The 21,458-nt window shown below is 30.2% G+C and overlaps 1 protein-coding gene across 2 annotated transcripts in view; it reads left to right on the top strand.

Moving 5' to 3' along the window:
- Positions 1-19,757, top strand: part of ND-39 (NADH:ubiquinone oxidoreductase subunit 39) — a 42,811-nt gene extending 23,054 nt beyond the window's left edge. The window contains exons 7-10 of one of the 2 annotated variants that reach the window (XM_085821794.1): positions 124-268; positions 701-811; positions 12,161-12,230; positions 19,381-19,757. In XM_085821794.1, the coding sequence (XP_085677920.1) occupies positions 124-268; positions 701-811; positions 12,161-12,230; positions 19,381-19,563 (509 nt within the window). In that variant the 3' untranslated portion in view covers positions 19,564-19,757. The remainder of the gene's footprint in view (positions 1-123; positions 269-700; positions 812-12,160; positions 12,231-19,380) is intronic. The other variant, XM_085821796.1, reaches the window with a different exon arrangement.
- Positions 19,758-21,458: the final 1,701 nt, after the last annotated feature.

The raw sequence follows: 21,458 nt of genomic DNA on the forward strand, positions 1-21,458 counted from the left end.
TTTTTGTACAGAAAATTTAGTTTTATAGATCATGTAAAATTTCCGTTATATACTTGGAGAATTTGTGCTTACAAATGCTCAGTGCAATATATCATTAAATATTCTGTACCATATCTTTGACAGCTAGAAGAACATGGCGTACAATGTCTTTATGGAAGCGTGGAAAAAATATTATTAAGCAGCCTGTGTATTATTCTGATGTCTCAAAAGGAATAATTAAAGCTGTTATGGATCCAGATGCTGCAGGTCACACATTTCAAGCCGTGGGGTATAAATTATGAATAGTTAAAATTTATATTTTTGGAATATTTAAATGATCACTGTGCGCAGTTAATGCCTGTAATAATAACATATGCTAATAACAACTTATTCAATGTTCTGTAAAGTCCACAGTATTCATGGTCCAAGTATATCATTGAGGCTGACAACCACAATGATTATGGGTCAAATTAATTTACTTATGAAAAAATTTTTTTTTGAAAAATCTGAACTTTTTAAGTCTTATTTTAAACTTTTTTACAAAATCTCAGTTATATGCAGTTGTTAAAAATTATTTTATAAATATATAGCTGATATTATTATTAATTGTTATTTTATAATTGAATATTGTAGAATAAATTCTTCAATTAAATAGTATACAAATTATTAAAAATATTGAATGCTTTGGAAATTATTAAAAAGAAATCTTATTGCCTTTTAGACCCCATCGTTATGAACTTGCTGAATTAATGGACTGGTTTCATCGGGTAATGAAACGGACACGAGACAGACTGTATTTCAGGCTTGACATGCGTTTAGATATCACATTATGGTATTTGAATTTTTTTCAATAAATGAAAATAATATTGCATGCAAATGTTTTGGTTTAACTTTGCATTGAAATGGATATTTTTGAAGTCGCATATGTTTGTAGTTAATAAAAGAGTTCGAATTTTGAAGAAAATAAAAACCTCTTGCTTGAAGATAATTACTCCATGAAAGAGTGTAAGGGAAACTTCTTTAGCAAGTATGCATATGAGCCTCATTTTACTGTGCAAGAAATTTTTTTTTTTTCTGATTATCTGCACCTCTACAAAAAGTATTCACTATGCAACATACTATGTCAAAAAAATAGTTATATGGCAAGCCATAACGTGGCAACTGAGTTGTGTACAGCAGATACACCTTTACATATATATTTCCACCTTCCAAATTTGACTACCAGTTTTCTTATTAATATTTGATTTTATATTGAATGCATTTTTTTTTTTTTTTCTTTTCTTTTCTTTTTTAGTAAATCACAATGAAACTGTGAATTCATCAGCTCATGTAAAAGAAAATTTTACTACATTTCTTCAGAAATACATCATTTTGTCCAACAGTAGGGATTGTAAAAATTTGCATTTCATGAAGTTGTACTTCTTTAATGGTTGAATTTTATGAAAATGCAATGTGAAAAATTGCAAGCAAAGTTTTAGAATGCAGATTTGGAATTAGTTTAAAGATAGCCATATATCATTTACAACATTCTCTTCCATATTGATATAATCATCATTGATAACATTGCATAACATTTACAACAAAAATATATTCAGTAATATTTAAGTAAGTAAAAAATAAAAAATATCTTGCCTTGAACTTCCTGAAAACAAACCTTGCTGATTTTTAATAGATGTACTTTTTAAGGGTTTAGTAAACTTTGTTTATCACCATAAGTTACCATATTTTGAAAAAGGATTTGTAAATTATATAATAAAATGGAAGATTATAATTAAAATAAACTACATTTATTTAACAAAACATTAAAATTCCAACTCATTAATGTCAGAATTAAATAAATTTAACAGATGATCATCACCATCAAGGTTATTTTCATCATTCTGTTCTAAATCTTTGAATGTCACTATCTCTATTTTGATTTTCTTTTTCGTTCATTTCCGATTTAATGAAAACTGATATGATTGTATCAGCTCGGACTGATTCCCATGTTTTATAGACCCACAACTCAGCCTCCTCATATGAAGCTTTTTTCATTTTTCTGGAATTTGTGAAGGAATGGAGTCTGCTTCACATTGATTCCTTCCGCTGCTTTCGTAGTTTGTGTATGAAAATTCTGTCGGTGGTGAGATCCAATGGCTGTAAAATTTTTGTAAGCAAGCAAGGTATCACTGAGATATTAGTGTTAAGATATTTTGATTAGGATTTTAGTCCATCTTGCAACGAAACCAGAGCCATGTGTTCCTGAGGATGGAAGAAAAACACCTTTCCTTTTTCATTAAATTTCTCTCAGCCCAAATGATATCACTTCTTTGCAGATCTATCCATTTTTTGCTTTTTTAAATAATGACCCCTTTTGGGAAATTTCCTTATGGCATCTTTCTTCCTTTGAAAAATGTTAAAAGTGTTAACTTCTCTCCAGTGGCGGCACAACCCAAAACACAAGGAAAAGAAGTGTTTTCATTCTTCTTGGTTGTTGTTAGCACAACAACCAGGAATGAAAAGACTGTTTTACTTACTTCATATTTCCAATTTTGTTAGCACTGAAACAATCATTGTGTAGTTTTTTTTTCACTTGTTGAATGAACAATTTTACTCTCAAGACAGTCAAAAGTTAACAAGACTTTCATTCTTATTAATTATTTGTCCTCTATTCAAAATATGTTCTTTAATTTTCTTAGATGCAAAGTTTGAAAAAGGTATAATTTTTTTTTAAAAACTTGTCTACAGAAAGCTTTTGTCCAATTGTTCTTTTGATCCTGATGAATAATATCTTTCATTTCAGGAACCTGGAATGCCAATTATGTCCTCCAACAAAAATTTAATGCCCAATTGTTGAGCAGTTACTTTTACTTGAAGGCAAATTCTAACTGTTGACACTGATAATCCCTTTTCTCTCTGCTCTATTGATCATTACTCTAAGTTAGATTCTGAAACAGGCCTGGCTACGATGGTAGTCTGATAAGATCTTCTGTTCTGAGACATTTTCTCTAATTCTTCTTGTTTGGATTTCCACCATTGAATGCATCTGCCGTTAACTTGATATTCTCTAGCCGCAATCTGAATTCCAGTTTCTAACACTTTCTTCTTTGCCAAAAGTTTAAAAGAAACTGTATAACTTATTGTTTAAGCAGAAGTCATAATAACAATAATTAAAAAAAAAATCAACAAGTGTGAATAATAAAGTAAGCAGTAAGCAAGCCACAAAGCTAATAATTCCTTTAATTCTTAAATACGTACTAACTAAATAACTAGACATGTGCAAGAAAGAATACAGAACTTGGTGCAATAAAAGTTTCCATGTCTGTTAAGAAGAAGATGCTGATCAAAAACGCAAGCAAAAATGCAGGGTTCAGCAGAAAGTATGTGTGTTATGATGTTTTTACACTGAGCACACCCTACTGTAGTTAGACAAGTTTGACGTGGGTTCAAGTTTGTTGCACTGCCTTAGCGCAACCTCAGTGCTCGGTACAGGCTAAACTATCACAGTGCATTCTGCATTAACTATTTTGCTTGTGCATAAATGCATTATGATCTAAACTAGCGAAGTTCTAAAGGGAAAGGAAGAACAAAATTCCTTCATGTATGCTGTTCTGGATGAGATGCCATAGATCTAAATTTTCCAGCATTTAAATACATATGAGCTATGACTTATCTACCCAAAATTTAAATCCAAGAAGTGTGCATGTCTTCTGTGGCCAGTGTGCAAAACCAGGTTTGTGCAAAGGGCCAAATTTGAGCAAATCTCTGATTTTTTTTCAAGCGAAAACAAATCACTTTGTACATGAGGTGAACAATAGATGATTGGAAAATACTGAAAATTTTATATTAAATTTATGTATATTTATGAAAAATGCTGAGAAGCATTTTAAATGGGGAAACTTCTTAAAGCTTTAAGAGATTTGTTATCAGAGAAATGACAGTTGATGGATTTAAACTTGTAACTGATCCCTCAAAGCAAGCTGAAAGTTAACCAAAAATTGCTAGTTTTGAAATAAAATGTCCCTGTCAGTTTTTGTAGTATGGGAGTAAACTTCTTTTATTTTTATTTTTTCATAACGAGTATAAAACTTTCCCAAATATAAGTACAAGAACTAGGAGATTGCATTAAAGGTTAGATTTTGTTATTTGTCCAAAATTTAATTTTTTTAAAAAACTTGATATTGTCAAAACAGGAATATTTTCATGATTTAAGGCATTTCTGTAATTGGGAGTATAAGAATGTTACCTACGAATGCGTACGAATGCAAAAATAAAGGCCGACTAAGGACTTTTGAGCCAGATAAAGGCTTATATGTGCATATACAGATGAGAAAGATTTCAATTTTGATTTAATAAAATTAATTATCTGGGATTCTAGTATTTTTAAGAGAATCTAAAAAAACAGAATTTACAACCAACTTCTGAGAACCAAAAATTTGTGTACAGAAGTTAATTACCTTCAAGAAGAAATATTTCTTTTAATCAATAACTTAATTGGAAATAAAATTAAAAAATATTTTAGTAACTAAAGCAGGCATTAAGTAACAAATTTAATCACTTTTTTATTATGATGTAATCACATTACTTTAAATCATTAACAGAAGAGAAAAGCAGGAGGATAACTAAAATTAGAGATTTGCAAATACTGTAATTATTTAATTTTTATGTACAGTTTCTTTATTAATTATTCTGGCTCTAACTTTTATTAACAAAGCCTGATATTAATTTCGTCAGTCACAGTGTAGCAGAATTGTGTGAAGACTATTTCCTTTTATCTTTCGTTTTTAGTGTTTTGTGAACTTTGCCAGAATATTTTTCATTCAACCTTAACCATGTTCTGTTTCCCCAGGTTTCTACAAAGCTTTTACAACTCTCTTTTTTTTCACAGGCTCAATTTCTCTTTATTCAGAATATTTTGCCAACTTTTTACCAATGCATTATAATAAACAACCTTGGCTTAGTTTTTACATTATAACTATAATGTTAAGGACATCAATCTTTAAATAAAGGTAATTTTACCACTTTAATATAATGATTCTTTAAATTCATGGTAGAGTTGTACCTCTTCCTCCCACTATCTGTGAAAGAGGTTTTTTTTCCCCCCTCCGCCATTTTTATGCATCCCATGTTTGCATTTTCCGGCTTTAGTAAAATTAGAAAAATAAGTAAGTTTATGGTTTACTTTTGTTTTCAAAATTTTGTATTTGCAACTTTTAATTAGCATTTAGTATCTTTTTAATGCTTCTTAAAAATTTTTCTTTTATTTTAATATAAAAAACTTAAATTAAAAAATTTCTTGCAGAGTATACTATGATGTTTTTAACATTCTTTGGTATTTAAAACATGCATTTCCATCTTTTTTAAAATATAAGCAATTTCAAAATAACTCTTTAGGATATGTGGCTTCTTGTATATTTTATATTATATTTATATTGTAAATCTGACATGATTTAATCTAGAGTTTTCATTTATCCTTTTCACTTGTTTATCTAGAGTTTTCAATTTTATTTCATTCTTATTTTATTTTTTATTTTCTAATGATGTTTTTACTTTATGTTTATTTAGTATTTTGATATTTTTAATAATGTTATTACATTTAGTGTATATTTAGCATATTCTTTAGCGTCTGAATTATTATTAAGGTTTTTTTATCTGTTTGATTATCGGGTTTGTCTTTGTGATATATGCACATTATTTTAATTTGCTGACTGAAATAGTCAGGAAGGATGAAACGCATATTCAGTACTTTTGAATTATTTGTTTTGGCATTTTGCGTTGTTTCACTATTAAAATTTTGCCACCAAAAATTATTGCCCAGTATTATATTTAAAGAAATTAAATAATGAAGAATCTGCATAAATGTATATCTTTCTCACATTGTGATAAAAACACGGTACCTAGAGCCATCAAATTTTGAATAACGTAATCCTCCTGTGAATATGGGCCTAAATTTGAAATTTGGAATTTGTTTTATTATCAATTTCATATTTTGTAAAGCTTTAACGAATTTTTGATTAACAAACTCAAGGATTTCGAAGCGAGGATTGGCAACGTTTTACAGAAAAAAAATTTTTATATATAGCACATGAGACTGTGTATCTGATTTCTAAAGATATGGTCATTTTAAAATTATTTTGCGATATTACTGTTGAACTGAATTTTATAGTTTAAGTGCGAAGAACATGATATTTAATAAATAAAGTTAAGACACAAATTGTTTAAAAAATGCCCCTTTGGATTTTATTTAAAATTTGAAACCTTTCAGATTTTTTATATACAGTACAGAGTCCGTAATCTGGACTTGTCGGGACTTCGGCGATTCCGGATTATAGATCATCAATTTGAATCTTGTAAGATGACATGCAGAAATTATGCAATTAAAAATATGAAACCGTAATTTATAAAATAAAGAGCAAATATGATATAAAGGGTATCAAAATTTACTCCAAAAAAAACTTAATATTTATTTGGTTACTTTATAAAACATTTCTTTCAATGTAAGTTGCTTCATTTTTTGTGCTAATACTTTCTCTTTAATTCTCTCTTCTATAAACAGACATAGTTTCTTGTTCAGTTACAAAAAGCCACCTATCGGAAGTGGTATTTTCTGGATCTAGAACCGTACTTCAGAGTTCGTACGGTCCTTAAAAGTCCTTAATATTTTCAAAAATGATTTTTGGTCCTTAAAAGTCCTTAATTTTGGCCAAAATGAATAAACAGTCCTTAATTTTGCTCATTTGACATTTCTTATCATTTGTAATGATTACCATTCTAAGTGTGAATTACGATTTCTCATGAATATGGAATTAAAATTACACGGCTTTTAACCAATCTGTTGGCGGATTTGTGTTGCAAACGATAAAAAAAAAAAAAAAAAACAATTAGCTACCCGAACGAAAGTATCGGTGTCTGATTGGCTATTCACCCAATCTTTCGAAACAGGTGTTATCCATAAATTTAGGCAGATTGTGACGAAAGCGTGAAGCAGGAAGTTCTTTAAGAGGCGAAAGTGGTGAGGTGCTTGGTGAGTGAAGGTGAAGGTGCTTGAGAAAAAAAAAGGGGGGGATTCTAAAAATATTTGCCAAAATTAGAGCAATCCCAACTTGGAAGCCCACAACCCTTCCGACGCCAATAGGAACGAGATGCCTGGAAAGTGCATTTTCAATAAACTGTGGCTTCATCAAGCTGACTACAAAGGCTGGATATTGATGTAAGGCAATCCTTAAATGTGGTCTTTGTCTGAAACAAATTGAAATTTCTAGAATGGGAGAGTCAGCGCTGAAAATTCACATGAAAATTAAGTTTCATTTTATCATTTCAATTTGTTTTTGCACGGTTTTGCTTAGCTCAATTTCTGTGTTTGTTTCAATTAATTTTTTATCACCTTCTGCGGAGTTTATTCTCTTTTGCACATACTATATGTATGGGATATTGGGATTATGAGTTTATTTCTGCAGCTTGTCTGTTATCGATTTCGCGGGAAATCTGTTGGCTCCATTTCGACTTTAGGTCGCCAAGGGCAAATTCGGTAATGCTAGCCGAGAAAAAGTGAAGTTCGGAAATACGTTTTGAAGCTTCAATAGACAATTAAGTATTTGGTTTAAACCTATGTTGTTGATAGTAATGCATAATTTTTGCTAATGGCGATGCAATTATTAGTTGAAAATAACTAACTAATTAAAAATTTTTTAATATTTTTAAAGTTGAAAACAACTAATTGAAACTAATTTTCCTGAATTAACTAACGCAAAATTAACTTTCATGAATTACTAAAGTTATTGAGTAGAAGTTTAACTGAAAATATACTTTCCGTATTATATATATATATTTATACAGTACAAAGTCCGAGGTCGGGACTTCGGCGATCCCAGATTTGAGATTTTTCCGGATATTAGATCATTTTAGATCTACTAAGATGGCACATAGAAATTATAAAATTAAAATTATGAAATCGTGATTTATGAAATAATGAAGTATTTATGATTTAAAGGGTATCAAAATTTACAAAAGAAAAGAGCTTAATATTTATATGTTTACTTTATTAAACATTTCTTTCAATGTGAGTTGTTTGATTTGTTTTCTCTGCTAATACTTTAGACTAATGCTATAGACATATAATTTCTTGTTCAGTTATTAAGTTCCATTGTTCTAGTTCTGTAATTGCTGTGTCGAGAATTCCGAATAACTTGTCAATCAAAATTTTTTCTCGTTCAGTAACCTCTCTGTTACTTTCTTCACTATCGGTAGCTGTATTTTCTGGATTTAGAACCATACTACAGATTTCGCCCTCCATTAATTGATTGATGATTGGGCATTGTCATCGCAATGAAAAACTTCTGTTTAACTTTGCTAAATTCTGCCGCCTGGTGCGGCCATGCGAGCTCTGGCGCTGGTTCTGGCTTTATGTGAATAACAAATCAGTTATTCTTAATTCAAATAGCACTAAATATAATCGTTTGTCCTATGAATATCATTAACAAAATCTATTTTTAGCATAAGGAAAGAAATTTCTGCTAAATCTCCCCTTGTCAACATTTTAGCGCATTAAACTTAAATCTGTAATCGGATAATACTCTATTATTTGGCGTCGCTGCATGATTCATCACTCAAGTTGTCATCCATTGATAAACATGCGGTGATGAAAGCAAAATACAATAAATAATGATTCGCGATTTCGGCATCAAGGATATAAAATATTAGTTGGTGTAAAATTAACAAATGTTTCGGTTTGAGATTATGCCAAGCAGATACGCAGCTATGGAGTCAAGTTACTAATCACACAAATTTATGCTAAAATAATTATTTCTTCAATAATGAGATATTTTATTTAGTGCCAAACTGAGATTAAGAATCGGGATTTCCGGCATGTTTTTTTATGATGAGGAAAAAAATCTAATGCGCGTGCGTAAAGCATGCCCCTTCCTTTCAAAAAAGCCCTAAAAAATTGGTTGGTGGTGGCTTTGAGGTCCGGATTTTAGATCATTCCATATATTGGATGTCCGGATCTCGGACTTTGTACTGATATATATATATATATATATATACATCTTTTAAAATATAACTTACCAGTATGGATTCACTCTTTTAAAATAATTCTACTTTAATTAAACTTAGGAGATAATATAATCAATTAATCAATATTGTTTAGGAAATAAATTATATATATATAGTAAAAATGTATATTTTCACTATTCAAGTATTCACTGTGACAAGTATTCCCCCATCTTGTCACATGAACAGGCCTCTGTGGAAAGGGGCTTCTCTGTAAATAAAGCAATTGAAATTGAAAATTTAAGTGACTCATCATACATTTTTCAACGCACAGTATTTGATTACATAAAATTTTCTGGAGAAAATTTCTTAATATTGAAATTAATAAAGAAATGAGATCAGCAGCAACTTCTGCAAGAAGTGGAGTTCGTTATTTAGAAGTTCAGTATTTAGAAGAACGTTCAGTATTTAGAAGAACAAAAATCTTTAACTAAATCTGAAAATTCAAAGAGGAAAAGAAATATTATTGAGGAAGAAATTGATTATATGAAGCAGAAGAAAAAATTTCTTCAAAGGGACATTAAAGATATTAATGAAGAAGTAGATGCTTTAGCAGATGAAGCTGGGACCAGCAGGAACATTGATTTGTTTATCAAAGCAAATGAACTTAGAAGAATAGTTAAAGAAAAGGAAATAGACATAAATAAATTAGATGTTAAAATAGCTGAAAAGGTTGATTTGTTTATCAAAGCAAATGAACTTAGAAGAATAGTTAAAGAAAAGGAAATAGACATAAATAAATTAGATGTTAAAATAGCTGAAAAGGTGTTATTATTCTAATATCTTTCAAAAAACCAAGGAAATAAATTGTATGTTTACAAATCAGTTATTTTAATCTGCAAAATATTCTTACATTGTGATTATAATAGTAGTTGACTGTGTTTAAATAAATATCAAATAAGTTAAATAATAATCATGTAAATCTCTAAAATAATGACTGTTATTAGTGTAAAATACACTTATACATGTTTTTCAAGAAATTATGTTCCTAATTTAATGTTATCTACTTCATAACTTGTAGGGAGTTAGTTTAATTTTCAAAATTGTTTTATGGTAAGTATTAAATTGAATTTAATTAATAGTGCATAATACACACTTCTGTTAGTTTCTTAAAGTGAAATTACAAGCATGAAGTCGGTTTGTATGGATAATTGCTTTATTCTATTCATTTTTTTGTTTGCTGATAGGTCCTTAATTTTTTCTTTGATGGTCCTTAAAAGTCCTTAATTTTCATGTAAGGAAATGTGTACGAACCCTGTACTACAGATTTCGCCGTCCGTTAATTGATTGATGATTGGGGCATTGTCGTCGCAATGACTTCATTTATTACCGCATATTATCAACTTCATTTATTACCGCTTCTGCACATTTCTTTACAAAATCCAATAACTGGAAAATTTCACCTTTAGTTTGCGATGTCCGAAAACATTCAAATTTGCAGCTATCATCATCGTACTCACAATGAAATATGGCAGCTGGCCATAAATTATGACAAGGTTTTTTTAACATATCTGGAGACACATCCTCCCAACGTGGATGCACATGCTTAAATGTGCATTAACGCACATGCGTAAATGCATTATGCACACGTGTAAAGCAAGTTTGTGGCTTTAAGGTCTGGATTATAGATCATTCCAGATAATGGATGTCCGGATTACAGACTTTGTACTGTATATATATTTATGAGAAAGGAGGTTAAAGACTTAGCAAAGGTCATAAGAACATTTGAGTTATCTATCGAATTCGTGATACTACATGTAAAGCAAGGACAAATCAACCTACTAGGTCACACATTTTTTATACTTTTTTCTACTTTTTGCTATATAGATGTGTGTGTAATGTAGCAGACTTTGATGTAATGATGTAGGAATTTTGATTGCATGGATACTGAGATGTTGATCCATAATGAAGAAGAAACTTATATTGTAGTTAAACACGTTGCAGTTTCAAATACTTAACACATTAATAATTGTAACTGTTCCCGAACAGCTATATTTTAGATATTGTTGGAATAGGAAGAAAAACAGAAGCTTATCAAGGCAGAGGTTTTAGTTCAAGTTACGAATTAGCTACATGATCAATGTTATGTAAAAGTCATATGATAGAATCAATGTAGAAGTGGCACAGTCCAGAAAAGGTTATTACTATTTTTAGAATATTTAGGGAAATACACATATTAAAATTAGGCATTAAGGGGGCTATTGCTAATTTTAATTAAAATTTTTATATATACATACTTTTTATCATTTATGTATATTTTTGGTACTGCCAGTTGCAATAAAAAATAGGTGCACAGCTAAATGTTATAGCAGTACCTGTACACAATTTCAATTTTATAGTCCATTTTGGAATAAAGAATCCTTTATTTTGTCCATATAACAGGTGTCACACAAAAAATATTCAAAATGGATATTTTTGTTGAAATCTGATAACTGAAATTTTTTGCAATTACAATACTTCCTTTACTTCATGCAAGCAGGTAAAAAGCAAAAGTATGAAAAATTACTTTGATGTATGCAATTTTATGATAACTAATATGTGATTTTCATGAAATGATTACAAAAATGTGATTTCAGTTTGTAAATTAGAAGTTCAGAACAGATTTTAGGGTATTAACATTTAATTAAGCTGTGTTATTCACACTAAGATTATTTTGCTTTTATGTGCTATCCATCGTATGAAGACTGAATAATAATTATATTACTCAAATGATAGTCATAACTACATTAAATGTTATTCAAATCAAATATTGCTCTGTTTTTAAATGGAATTGTACTGTGTAAAATATTTATGTATTTTGTTATACTTATTGTCACAAGAAAGTTTTGAAATAAGAATTTTACTTTATTCATTAATTTTCTAATTTCCTTGCTGCTAAGGGATAAGTTTTCAGCAAATTAATTAATCAGCAATTAATGGTGATGTGACAACGGAATGTATAACTGATATATTCTTTCAAGATCTCAGTACAGTTGTTAATAAATGCATTCCTGTTCCTTTATTTAGAAAAGAAATGTTCTGGTACATATTATATTTTATTCAGCAAGTAAAATGTTTAGTTATTTATTTGCGTAAGATGTTAAAGTAACTAATTTTATTTAGTAATAAAAAATATTATTTTTAGTAAATGAAATTATGATTTATTTTTTAGGATAAGATTACTAATCTCTGAAGCATTATTTACTCGTCACCGACTTCTCTCTTGGGAGAGGTTTGAAAGGGTATGTCATATAAATACTTAAAAAAATAATTGAGGAGTTACATACTTAAGATTCAGTTTAAAAACTGGAACCTTTTTTTTTTTTTTTTTTTTTTTCTGAATAACTGTAAATCTCTTGGTTTATACCATTTGTAATATGCATATACCCTGTTGGAACTCATCACTTTATGTTAATATTATATATATATTTAATATACTGACCACCAAATATTGGAAATTATCAGCAAATATAGAATCTGAGATACTAATTATGTTAACTGCATACACTCAAGAGCCAAAACATTATGACCAGCCCTACATTTTGCGATGAATGCACCTGGATGACATGGAAGGCACGTGATCAGGTGGAAGTGGTATTTAACTGCTGCTGGAGAGTCTGAAGAATCATTCTTTCACTTACTTCTGTGTGTAATGGGAAAGGGTGTGGATCTAAGCGACTTTGATAAAGGGCAGATTGTAATGGCTCGAAGGCTTGGAACAAGTATTTCTGAAACTGCACGACTTGTGGGCTTTTCGCGATATACAGTTGTTAGTACGTATGAAAAGTGTATGAATGATGGTGAAACCAGCAGTAGACGACATGATGTTGGACATCCACACGCTATCTAAGAAAAAGGTCAGGATACGCCGTCTACCAGGCGAACAATTGCTCCCTCAATGCACAGTAGGTCATACACAGGCCGGTGGTGGCGGTATTATGCTCTGGGGGACATTCTCTTGGGCGTCTATGGGACCCGTGGTTGTGGTAGAGCAGACCATGAATGCTACAGGGTATCTGAACATCATTGCGAACCAGTTGCACCCTTACATGACCTCTGTTTTTTCAACTGGAAATGGAATGTTCCAACAGGACAACGCCCCATGTCACATGGCTACAATTGTGTTGGAGTGGTTCCAGGAACATGATGCTCATTTTCCAGGTAATGTCCTGGCCACCTATCTCACCGTATCTCAATCCGATAGAACACATTTGGGATGTCATGGGACGGCAGCTCAGAGGTCAAAGACCACCAGTTCGCAATATCTTGGATTTGCGTGACCGTTGCTACAACATCTGGTATAATCTGTCTTCGGCCATATATCAAGGACTTCTGGCATCCATGCCAAGGTGGGTTGAAGCTGTGTTGCGCGCCAAAGGTGGCCCTACTCGTTATTGACAGGTGGTCATAATGTTTTGGCTCTTGAGTGTACATTTCCAGGTTAAAATAGAGGGCCCAAAATCTGCATAATGCCTGAAGTTATGTGGAAGTTATATTTTCAGTCATAAATGAAAACTGGTTAGACTTAAACAAAAAAGAGCAACATAAATAAAAGAAAATTAAAGAAACACATAAGAGTAATCTCTTTTTGACATTTTATAGACAAATTAATAAATACAAATTTTCAGTAATTAATTAATCCTTTTCATGGATATTAAAATAAAATGCAAAGTTTCAAATAAAGTTATAACATTTTAAATATGTTATTTTATTTGTAACTATAATAAAAGGCATATGATAAATTAGGAATCTTTGTGTTCGAAAATGGAGTCTTCATAATCCTTTTACTCTTTATTTGTGTGGAGTTATTTTCAAATACATCTAGTATTTCAAATCTTTAGATTATACTCTCGAACATTCATACAAACGATTTCATATGCCAAATAATATACCTATGGCATTCAAATTCTGTTCTTTAAACACTTCTCTTCCACTAAATGAAGTTTACAATAGTCTTGTATTTCTTCTAAACTTTTTCCTGAAATTCTTAGTTATTTATGAATATAATTGGAAAATTCACTCAGTTTGTGCACTTTTGCAATTCAGTTGTGCACTTTTTAATAGCTACATCCAATTTAGAGTATTTTTAATGGAATTCCTATAGAAACTTCCTATTCCACTTATTTATGTAACCTTTACTTATTTACTAAAGAATATCACTTCCCAAAATCTCTTAATCAAGCTGATAAAAACTACTTTACTACTAGTTTAAGATATATTGATGATATTATTGCAATAAATAATTTTGAAAAATAAAAATGTATAGATTTACCCATTTAATTTAGTCTTAAATAAAATGAATACTAAAAACAAAATTAACTATTTATATTTACATATTTTTTATACCAAAAATATTAAACTTTAAGACAAAAGGAAAGACTTCAATTTTGACAATATAAATTAATTCACTGGAATTCTAACATTTTGAAAAAGTTTTAAATGGCACTATTCACAATCATCTATGTAAAATAAAAAAAAAAAAAAAAAAATTGTACTGAAGTTACTTACCTACAAGAAGAAATCATACTTTCCATTAAATCATTAATAGAGAATAAAATTCCAGAATATTACCTTAATCTTTGTGAAAAAGCATGTATTAATTACCAAATATAATCTCTGGTTTTATATTGTGATGTTGTTATATTATTTTAAACCTAATAGGAAAGTAATGCTGGGTGGTAATTAAAATTAGAGACTTGTTTATATGTAAATAATCCTCCTTTCATATACAGATTTTGTATTATAATTCTGGCTCATTCCGTTTGCTAACTGAGATAATTTAATTTCAAAGTTTCCAAAAGTCAGGCAAATTTTCCAAAGATTAAATGCATCAAGACATTCATTTCTTGAAATCGATGGAAAAATGCATTTATAGCCTCATCAATCTCATCTTCAAAATGAAAACCACATACACAAAAGTTCCTTTTTAGATTTAAAAAATAGCCAAAAGTCACACATAGCTAGATCGGGTGAATAGGTTAGATGTTTTATCATTTTGATGTGTTTTTGTTTAAGAAATGCAAGTTAATCTTGCTGAATGAGAAGACTTATTGTTATCGTGGAGCGTGAGTTGTTTAACATTAACTTCTTGAAGAATTTTGGGATGTTTTAGCACTTTGATGTGTTTTAGTTTAACCTTCCAGCACGTGCGTATGCGCAAAATTTACGACAAATTCAGTTTTTAATGCACAATGTTTGCATATCAAAGCTGAGACGTCTGAATGTCATTTCTATACCTCCTTTTTACCTTTCCCCACGTCATCGAATGTGCCAACAGGAAATCATTTGACTTTTTTTTTAACTGGGCAGCTTTTTCATAAAAGTTACGACAGGCGCGTGGTTGTGTTTTAAAATTTGCAAAATATTTTTTTTCTCAAATATTTTGTAATTTTGTGTTATTAACTGCCGTGTATTATTTTAACTTGAATGCATTTGGCTCTGTAAATTTTATATTGGTTTTCATGGAAAAAAAATATGTGCAACTAGCTGATTTTGCTCGGAATCTTCAAGAATTATCTGATGAAGAAAAGGAAGACAAGGAAACCTTTGGATGGGAGAACAATAGCGATTTCCATTTCTTATTTTCTTTTATTTCTATTTTTTAAATAAATAAAAACATTAAAGTTAGTTTAAAGTGTGTTTTTGTAACCAGTAAGAAGTAAATTTCCTTGCAGAAATAAGTAATGCTAAACTTACTTTTTTTCCTACCAAGATGTTTTCCATTTTTATTGTCTATATTTATCCTTGATGATTATTAAAACTAGGTTCGATTTTAAAATATAATTATTAAATAATAAATTAAAAATTTTCTGTAATGAAATACATCTTTGCATTTCTATTTCACTAACATAAGAACTTGAAAATAATTATATTTGAATGTGGTATCATTTGTCTTTTGCAATAATAAGATTAATATTTTATTTCTTAACAAATTTATTATCAATATTCACGCATTTCTGTCGTTTTTCGTGCCCAAAACGGTAAATTAACGGATGTGCTCATGTAAAATTGCCAAGCGCGTGTGCTGGAAGGTTTAATAATGCAATTGTTAATTTTGCTGAATGAAAAGACACATTGTTATTGGGGAGCATGAGTTGTTTAACATTCACTTCTCGAAGAATTTTGGTAGACACATAGAGGTGTACCAGTTAGCTGTGACTTTTGTCCTTCCAGCTTGATTGCTTTGACCAGTCTTATACTTCTAAAGAAAATGGCATACATTACTTTTTCATTGCACGTTGTCTTTTCACCATTGGGGACATGGTATCATCTTCAAAGACCCATACTTTACTTTCTTGACATTTTGGAATGCCAAAAATGGTATGTACATTTCATTACCAGTTACGATTTTAGAAATAATGTAGTGACCACCATCTTTAAGTAATTTAAGGGTTTCTTTACTAATTCTGCACACTCCTCTTTTTGGTGCTCAGTTAAATTATGGCGAATCCAAAGGTGAAATAGTTTTTTCATATGCAATTTTTCATGAATAATTTTATGTATGAGGGCAGATCCAGTGTTAAGTTCCTTCTATATCATATGGTAGGTGCAGTGATCATCATCAATTAACATTTTCCATATGGCAGACACATTATTTGGGATTACTGCTGACAACAACATTCCTATGTTTTCTTCATCCTGAAGAGAGTTGTGACCTCTGAAATTCTGTAAATCATCTGAATACAGTAATACGAGATGAACCTTCATTTCCATATGCTGATTGTAGACAATGAATACATTCATCTTGATTTAATCCCACTTTAAAATCATAGTGTGAAAGTGTTCTCCCATCAACTCCATTTTTTCTGCTGCCTAAAATTTATTTTATGCTAAACTGCTTGCAACTGGCCAATAAAAATCTGTTAAGCTAAAATAGTTCACATTTTCAAATCTAACCATTAATATTTTCCTGCCACATATCATCTGCGCATATCTAAAAAATTTCAAAGTGACCTCCGTAATGTAGGTTTGAGTGGAATTTGTAAGTTTTTGATATTTTTGGGGTAAATAATGTTTTTAAACGCTGAGCCAAAATGGCAAAATTTTTTGTGTAAAAAATTTTTATAAGTTTAGATTTTACAGTTGAATTACCTGTTGTATTCTTTTTGTACACAGACATGGTGAAAACTAGATTTTTTTTTGGTGTGTGTGTGTATGTATGTGTGTGTGTGTAATTTGTATTTTATTTGTTGGGAGCTGAATTTACAATCATTTGACTGTTTGACAGAGGGTATAAAAATATTTTTGTAAAGAAATTTGTGTCATATTTTTTATTTTAATTAATTTTATCTTTATATTAGTCTTGTTCAAAAATTAAAGTGGAACAAAATTTGAGTTCAGTATTCCTTAATTGTTCAGGTTTTAATGTCATATATTATTGCCCCATGACAAGTAGATTTGAAACATTAAAATATGAATTATTAATTTGCTTTTTCATACATAAAGTTTTTAAAATATTTCTAAAATTTTTTTAAAAAATATTTTTTACTTTTAAATTTTCATATTACTTAATTCTAAAATTTAGCAGTTTCTCTGTATTTTAAATTCAGTTAAAGGAATTTCCCCCAGATGATATAATTTATTTCTTCTTATTTATGAATTTTAAGCTTTGTTTAATTAAATCTCAAGCAGCTTTAATGCATTGTGTTATTGTTTTTTTGGTCCCTTTTGAATTTCATTCTTTACTTTTAAATTATATATTGGGAGTACAAATAAGTCTCCACCATTTGAAAAAAAAATGGCGCCACCAATAAGTTATGGTTAAAATTTTCTGATGTAAAATGTCATATCTTTAGGTTGGACATCTACTAACAAAATACATTGAGATATTAGTAATTTTGTATCAGTATCACATATTATTTCATGCGAAATTGTCGAGCTTTAAACCGAATTAGTGTCATTTGCAGAAGCTTTTGATTTACTTCTTTAATTTGAAGAAATCCACAGCTGAAGCATATCGATTGCTTGTAAGAGCATATGGTGAGGCTGCTTTAAGTGAGAGAAGTTGTTGTGATTAGTTTCAAAAGTTTAACATCGGTGAATTTGACATCGAAGACAAAGAATAGAGTAGAAGGATGAAAGTGTACGAAGGCAGGAAATTGGAAGTATTATTGGGTGAAGATTCATGCCAAATTCAAGTAGAACTTGCACTTACATTAGGAAGGACTGAAGAACCAATTTCACATCGTTTAAAATCATTGGGAACAATTCAAAAGAAAGAAAATTGTATTTTCCATGTGAACTGAAGCTGAGAAATGTTGAATGCTGATTTTTCACACGTGAAATGCTGCTTGCCAGACATAAATGAAAAGGAGTTTTTGCATCATGTAGTCATAGGTGATGAAAATTTGATCCACTTTGATACCCCAAAGAAAAAGAAATCATGGAGATCACCTGGCCATTCTTCAACATCAACAACCAAGCCTTTCATCATTCATCATTCATGGAAAAAAAATAATTTTGTATATATGGTGCAATCAACTTGGTGTCATGTATTATGAATTACTCAAACCAAACCATTACTGGAGCTCTCTACCAAACACAATTGATAAGACCGAGCCGAGCACTCAAATTGTGCCCATTACTACTTCATACATGACAACATTCTTCAGCATGATAACACTCATCCACATGTTGTGGTGCTGGTCAAAATGTGCTTGGAAACACTCAGATGAGAAGTTTTCCTTCTCATGCTGACAGTTTACCAAACTGTGCTACTTCTGATTATTACTTGCTTCAGTTGATGATGCATGGTTTGTCTGAATAGTGCTTCACATCATATGAAGATACCAAAATTTGGGTTGATTTATGGATGGCCTTGAAAGATGAAACATTCTACCGATGCAGTATCTAAATGCTGCTAGAAAGATGGGAAAAAGTAGTGGCTACCGATGGACATAACATATAAATAAAACATAGTGTATCGTTCTTTTACAATAAATGCTTAAGTTTTGATTAAAAAATTGACAGAGACTTACTTGTACTACCCGATATATACATTTACATACACGTACAAACACACACTATGTGCGTATGCATGTGTATGTTTCGTATGCATGCATTGTTTTATTACATAGTGTACTTTGTATCTTTCTATTTTGTGTGTTATTGTTTCTTTGCATATTTTATTCACTGAAATCTATAAAAAGGATTTTGAAATTTATTATTAAATACTTTTTGGTATAATATTTTCTTTTCGTTTATAAATATTTTCTTTTTCTTCTGGAAACCCATCATGTTTAGTATTTTATGGTGTGATTTTGTCTCACTTCCTATATTAAATGAGAAAAAATGTAATTAAATGCAACATTAAAAATCTTGTAAAATTCTTGAAGTTAAAAGCATAATTAATTGTAGAAATTATTCATTTTAATAATTGTATTTATTTTATAGGAGAGTACAACAGACATTGTGCTACCAGATCTCCCAACTCTTGAAGATTTGGGTGTGAAACTAACTCCACTGGAACAAAGAATATTTTATGAACTTAAGCCATATAGGCTTGATGCTTATATGGATCCTCTTCTGCGAGATTATGTCAGGCCTGTGGATCCATGCCCTCTAGCTAAAGAATAGAAAGTTTATAAAATACCGTAGAATTTGTAAATTTTTCTATTGAATTAGTAAACAGATGGAAAACATTTTGTCCATCTTTCTTTAAACTGTCCAGTATGAACTCTGTTTTTAATTTTTTATCATTAAATTTATGGAAGTGTAACGGGATATTCTGAGAATAAGTTTGAATATTAAATTGAATTGTTTCTCTTTAATATTTATTTCACATTATGATATTGCTTTCCTTTAATAAGAAATTATCCATTAAAATTATGTTAAGAAATCAGATGAAAATATAAGGGATGTTTAAGTGAAAAGGTAAAAAGTTACACTGGGTGTTAACACAGAAATGAAGGGACGTCAAGATCTAATGAAAGAGTTGTTTAACTAGAGTGATCTGCCAACCATGAGAAAAAAAGAAGTTCCAAGAAAGCTAGCCACCATGGATTGAGTGTGCTGGTAATTCGGATTTGTGCTATGTATGTTAAGGTGTGGATGGCAAGAATCCATCCGAGTAGAATACGCTATTCAGACATACATCCACTATTCAGACAAGGTCTCATTCGTATATGCGTGTATAATTCTGTTAATAGATGTAATAGTAAAATATCTATGGTCCATTAAATTTATGTGTGAAGTTCATGTGTTTGTGTGATTAAATTCTATTTTCGATCATTTTTGGTCCTATCGACCCAATAGAAAAATTAGTGCCTGTGGATAAAGTACTGCTTAAAAGGCTAATATGTGAAGTATTATTTTGATAGAAAGTGTGACATGTTATTTCATATTCGTCAAGATGCTTAGAACAACTAGTGCATTTGGAATAGCCACTTGCGATTTTCATCTGGATTACCTCAAACGGAGGTAAGTGACTTTGTTCATATCCATTCTGTATTATTCATTAACTTTAAAGATGGAGGCATTGTTAATTAAGAAAAGAGTTTTAAAGCAAGTATAATGAAAGATATGTCTGATTTAGAAAAGTATACTTATGATTTGGTTCAGCTAGAGCTTTTTGAAAATAATTATGCAAAATTTAACAATGAATGTTCAGATATTTTTAATAAATTATATGAAGTAATTGAGGAGAAGGAGTTTGATAAATATGTGACTGAACAGCAAACTGTTCAAGAGAACATTGATACCTTATGGGATAAAGTTAAATGACAAATGTCAAAACTTAGTGTTAAAGATTCAAATAATTTAAAGATCGAAAATACTAGTGTGGAAGGTATAAAATTACCTAAATCAAACTTGGCCATCTTTTAATGGAAATATTTAAAAGAAAGGTACTCCAATAAACTGTGATCAGGTCTTTGCTCAAATAAAGCATTTTATGTCAATTTCTCCCATACAAAATGAAAGATTGGTAGATACAAGTGAATGAAAGTGTAAGGTCTCTGAAAAGTTTAGACAAAAAAATAGAGGGATTCTCAGAAATGTTTTCTGCATATATTTTGTTACAAAAATTAGATGTTTCCATTCGCCTTTGATGGGGAAGAGATTCAGAAACAAATGAGCTAATTAAATTATCTGAGCTTGTTACATTTCTAAAAAATCATGTTAGAACTTTGCAGTCATCAAAGTCATCTAATATGTTTAATGAAAAAAAGGGGTCAACAATTTTCAAAGTTATATAAATGTAACTCTTTCTTGAAAATGACTAAGCGAACGTCTTGAATTTGTTAAAAAACATAAATTATGTTTTAATTACTTGACTTTTAATTTGACTCATTCTGCAAAGAACTGTCATTTAGAATTTAGCTGTTCAAAATATATGAAAAAGCATCATACTTTGTTGCATTTTCTCAACCAAGATATTTTGCAATCATCTTCTGTGGGGAGGGAGGAAACATCTGTTAATAATTCTGACCCCTCTTCAGCAGACAATTCAAAGCTAAACGCTGAGGCCAGAT

Source organism: Stegodyphus dumicola, chromosome 8 (assembly GCF_044657685.1).
Source record: "Stegodyphus dumicola isolate Sdum_Otavi_A_Nest chromosome 8, ASM4465768v1".
Classification (NCBI taxonomy): Eukaryota; Metazoa; Arthropoda; class Arachnida; order Araneae; family Eresidae; genus Stegodyphus; species Stegodyphus dumicola.